The sequence below is a fragment of the Cucurbita moschata genome, unplaced genomic scaffold (genome assembly GCF_002738365.1).
Source record: "Cucurbita moschata cultivar Rifu unplaced genomic scaffold, Cmos_1.0 Cmo_Scf00043, whole genome shotgun sequence".
NCBI lineage: Eukaryota > Viridiplantae > Streptophyta > Magnoliopsida > Cucurbitales > Cucurbitaceae > Cucurbita > Cucurbita moschata.
The window spans coordinates 1782993-1787915 of NW_019268559.1; the positions used below are offsets into that span (position 1 = coordinate 1782993).

The window sequence follows — 4923 nt, forward strand, 5'->3', positions numbered from 1 at the left end:
CCCCCCCCCCCCCCCCCCCCCATCTCCCCACAATCCTTGCAAAATTTTACTATCTTAATCCATTTCACCACCAAAATCAGACTCCAAAACAGTCACAAGACCTTAGACTCTCCAACAATATCCCGTGAAGACCAGTTCCCAATAACTTCTAGAAGTTTGACAGCTTATTCAAGCAAGGTCAATTTCAAATCAACTTGGATGAACCTTTTTCTCTCTCCTGAAACAGCCTAAAAGTTCTTCAAAACGTGAAAAACAATAGAAAAAGAAGACTGCCATTATGAAACAAAATCACGTCGAGTGTCCAAAGGGGATGGCCAGGTTTTATTTAATGGCTACCAATTTCCAACGCCAATGAATTTTCAACTTTCAACCATGGATAAGCGTGAGTTGGCGTTGATGGCGGTGGAGATACGGGGAATGTAAATAAGGGATGACAAGCCACTTATCCCGCAACCATATAAAAGAAAAATAAAGGTCCATTAAATATGGAGAATGGATGATGCCAATTTAAAATTACTTTTTAGCCGGCAAAAGATGTGACTTCATAACCGCACCATTGAGTAATCCTTGGCTGCCTTCACATGCACAATTCGATACCTTAAATCCCCAAAAATGTTTCCCTTTGATTTTGAGTCTCTACCTATATAAATTTGTGATGGGAAACATCAGATTTCATCTATAACCCACATTAGACCCTTACACAGCATAACAACAGAATAGCCATGGTTGCATTTTCACAAACACCTTGGAGTCGTTATAGAGTTAGAAGCATAAGCTTACCTGCTCGATCGCATCCATCCACGATCCGGGTTGAGCAACAGCTAGCCAAGCTTAGATCCTTGGATTCTTCATCTTTTTCAAGCATTGAAGCGATTTGCAGCAGTCTCTCCGGCTTGGTGGAGCTCTACAGATGCATAAACGAGGTTCTGAACCTGCCACTGCCCCAACAAGCTCTAGCCGTACTCCGAGGTGAAATTTGGGTACAGGAATTGGTGGATAACTCTGTTAGATTCCTGGATATCTGCGACAATACGAGAGACGCTATTTTGGTGATAAAAGAAAGCATTCGAGAACTCCAATCGGCGATCCGGCGAAGCAAATACGAAGATTCCGGCGTCGAGACCGGCATCGCTTCATATATCTGCTCGAGAAAGAGAATCAAACACGAAAGCTTGAAGAAATCGATCACATCGCTCAGACAAAAAGATTACACAGCCGGAGCCTCTCCTCCTCTTCAAATAGAAAACGAAGTCACTGCGGCAGTAATCAGAGTACTAAGAGAAGCAAGTTCCGTCACCTCCTCCATCTTCAACTCTCTGTTATCCTTCCTCGCCGTGCCGATGAACAGGAGACCGAAACCTAGCCGATGGACATTGGTGTCGAGGCTCGTGCAGAAGGGAGCGATCACCCGCAACGACCACACGGAAAGAATCAACGAATTGGTGAACCTAGACATGGCGATCGACAGGCTACAGTTGGAATCGTTAAACGGTGAAGCGAAAGAGACGATTCAATCGATTGTTCGAGAGAGATTACAGGGATTGGATTGGAGAATTGAAAGAATCGAACGTGGAACAGAGGGATTGTTCAGGGAATTGATTCATACCAGAGTTTGTCTTCTGAATATCATTAGTCAGTGAAGTCGACACCCACCCAAAATTATTTGTATACAAAATATTTTAATTAATTTATTCAATCTACTTTTATATATAAAAATTAATTTTCAAACATTTATTTAATTAAAATTTACAAATCTAATTTAAAAAATTAGAATTAAAAAACATATATTTGTAATTAATGAGAGTTTAAAATTTTGCAAATAACTCAAATATATTATTTAGAAATGACACCTTGTTGCCAACGTGGCAGTTTAGCCTCAGCCACGTGTACCACTCTCTGTCCCGAGTAAGCTGCATCGGATTCTTCCCCCAACGGCTATATCCAAAAAGAATTATTGCAAATGCAACGCTCTGTAAAATGGTCGGCGTGGCAGTGGGGCCCTTCTCTGATCTTCAGCTGGTAAAAGGTCTCCCTTTTTATGCGCCTCACTGTCCCTTCCCCTTCTCTTACAAGATCGTTTCACTTTCTTCTTCTTCTTCTTCTTCTTCTTCGTTGCCCCTTTTGTTTTCTCCGGCCATGACCGCCGCCGCTCGTTCCGTCGAGATCGTCAAGCAGTTCATCTCCCTCCTCCGCCGTGGCTTCAACACCTCCAAATGGTAATGGGTTTTCGATTTTATGTTTTCTTACAAACCCCTTTGGTTTAAAATGTGGGGAAAATGAAGCAATTGATTTGGGGGCGTAATGAGAAGCTTCTGAGAAATGGGTTTTTGTTTTCTTCTTGTTTATGGGGTTTTCCGACAGCAAAACAGCGGCGAAAATGGCGGTGGCGAGGATAAAGCTGCTGAGGAACAAGCGGGAGGCGGTGGTGAAGCAGATGAGACGGGACATTGCTCTGCTACTTCAGTCTGGTCAGGACGCCACCGCTCGTATTCGGGTCATTCTCTATCTTCGTTAAAATTGACGTTTTTTTGGACAATATATGTCTCCTTGTCTGAAATTTAGCTCGTTTTTGCAGGTGGAACATGTGATCAGAGAACAGAATGTTCTGGCGGCGAACGAGATTATTGAACTCTTCTGCGAGTTAATTGTTTCTAGACTGTCAATTATAGCAAAACAAAGGTAAATTTGTGTAGAAATATGGTAATAATGAGTTCTTAATGAATGGATGTTCTTGTGACGTTGGTATCAATTGCTGCAGGGATTGTCCGGCAGATCTAAAAGAAGGGGTTGCTAGTTTGATCTTTGCAACTCCCAGATGCTCGGAAATACCAGAACTTTCTGCACTTAGGAATGTTTTTGAGAAGAAATATGGGAAGGATTTTGTCTCTGCTGCCACTGATCTTAGGCCAAATTGTGGAGTGAATCGGCTGGTAACCACATTAATCTACTTCTCGATCCATTACGTTTCCTAGGATTGTACTGTTAGGAATCACGACTCTTCACTGTGGTATGATATTGTCCACTTTGAGCTTAAACTCTGGTTGTGCTTTGAATAATAGAGATAGTGTTCCTTACTTATAAACTCATGATCGATAATCCTCGACATGTTATATTGAATTGTATGCATTTGCTCACAGCTCATTGACAAGCTCTCCGTTCGAACACCAACCGGTCAGGTGAAGCTTACAATCATGAAGGAGATAGCTAAGGAGCACCAGATTGAATGGGACACAACAGAATCTGAGAAAGAGCTGCTAAAGCCTCCTGAAGAACTTATAGTCTGTTCTATTCTCCCTCTCTTGCTATCCTCTGATGGCTAATTTGTAGTGCTAACGATGTTTTTGATTGTCGTTCGAACAGGACGGGCCTCGGACGTTCGTTAGTGCGGCTAGTGTACCTGTGAAGCCTGTCGCAGCAAGCCAGTCTGCTGGAGATAATGCTCCAATTGAAAGGCAAGGAGGGAATATCAACCATTTGACAAACAGTAGAGAGGATGAAAGTATGCACTTTCAAGATACAGCATCAGCTGCAGAAGCTGCTGCAAAAGCAGCAAAGCAAGCGATTGCTGCTGCACAGGCAGCTGCCTATTTGGCTAACAAAAACTCGAATCGAGATGTTCGAGACTCCTCGGGTTTAGATCTTGGATTTGGAGGCCCTCAGAGCTTAGGCAGGTGCCGCTCTCTGAAGAATGAGGAGGCCAGGAATAACACAGATCATGAGATGGCTTACAGGAGATATAGCTATAATCCTACAGATATAAAGTTTGACGAATCGGATTGTGAAGAAGAAACTCAAATGGACAATGAAGATGGCGGAGGTGTTCATCGACCTCCTGATCGGAATCCTCCACCAGTACCTTCGTCTCGTGTTCACCCCAAACTGCCTGATTATGACACACTTGCTGCTCGCTTTGAAGCTCTCAAGCACAGTAGAACTTGATGAGAGCGAGCTTCATTGAGTTGCATTCAAATAAACCAGGAGTTTCAGACTCATTTGTTAGTTGTTACACTACCTTATATCATCAAATACTGTATAAAAGATCAGAGAATACAATTTGTTTTTGTTATTTTTTGGAAGATCAGAAAGCATTATATGTAGAAAACATCTGTTGTATCCTGATTCGGCTGATCATAATATGTAAGAATAGGATTGGTTGATGAACATACATCGATTGGGGGAAAAACAAAACATTAAAGGTGTGGAAAACCTCCCTTTAAAACAGTCGTTTTAAAAATCTTGAGAGGGTGCCCAAAAGAGAAAGCCCAAGTAGAGTGGAAACCTACCTCTAAAAGAGTCGTTTTAAAAATCTTTAGAGGGTGTCCGAAAGAAAAAGCCCAAAAAGAACAGTATCTGTTAACGGTGGGTTTGAGCGATTACAAATGCTATTAGAGTCAGACACTGAGTAGTGAGTTTGAGCTGTTACAAATGCTATTAGAGTCAGACACTGTGCAGTGGGTTTGAGCTGTTACAAATGCTATCAGAGTCCGACACTGTGTAGTGTGTAGTGGGTTTGAGCTGTTACAAATACTATCGAAGTCAGACACTGGGAGTGGGTTTGAGCTATTACAAATGCTATCAGAGTCAGACACCGGGAAGTGAGTTTGAGCTGTTACAAATACTATCAGAGTCAGACACGGGGCGATGTGCTAGCAAAAAAACTAAGCCACAAAGGGAGTGGACACGAGACGGTTGCCAACAAAGACATTGGGCCCTACATTGATTAGAGAAGAGAACGAGTACCAATGAGGACATTGGCCCCGAAGAGGGGTGGATTGTGAAACCCCCACATCAGTTGGAGAGGAGAATGAAGCATTCTTTACCATGTGTGAAAACCTCCCCAAAAAGACGTGAGGGAAAGCTCGAAAGGAAAAATCTAAAAAAAGTCAATATCTACTGGCCAGGCTAAGTTTTGACAGAATCATA

At 42.5% G+C, this 4923-nt stretch overlaps 2 protein-coding genes across 2 annotated transcripts; both read left to right on the forward strand.

Moving 5' to 3' along the window:
* The first annotated feature begins 519 nt into the window (after window positions 1–519).
* On the forward strand, window positions 520–1649 carry LOC111433943. Its single transcript, XM_023071222.1, has one exon. The coding sequence runs from the start codon at window positions 723–725 to the stop codon at window positions 1638–1640; it is 918 nt and encodes a 305-aa protein (XP_022926990.1). The 5' UTR covers window positions 520–722; the 3' UTR covers window positions 1641–1649.
* A 313-nt stretch (window positions 1650–1962) lies between these two features.
* On the forward strand, window positions 1963–4161 carry LOC111433938 (IST1-like protein). Its single transcript, XM_023071217.1, has 6 exons — window positions 1963–2216; window positions 2362–2494; window positions 2576–2679; window positions 2759–2930; window positions 3138–3278; window positions 3361–4161. The coding sequence occupies exons 1-6, from the start codon at window positions 1978–1980 to the stop codon at window positions 3937–3939; spliced, it is 1368 nt and encodes a 455-aa protein (XP_022926985.1). The 5' UTR covers window positions 1963–1977; the 3' UTR covers window positions 3940–4161.
* The last annotated feature ends 762 nt before the right edge of the window (window positions 4162–4923 follow it).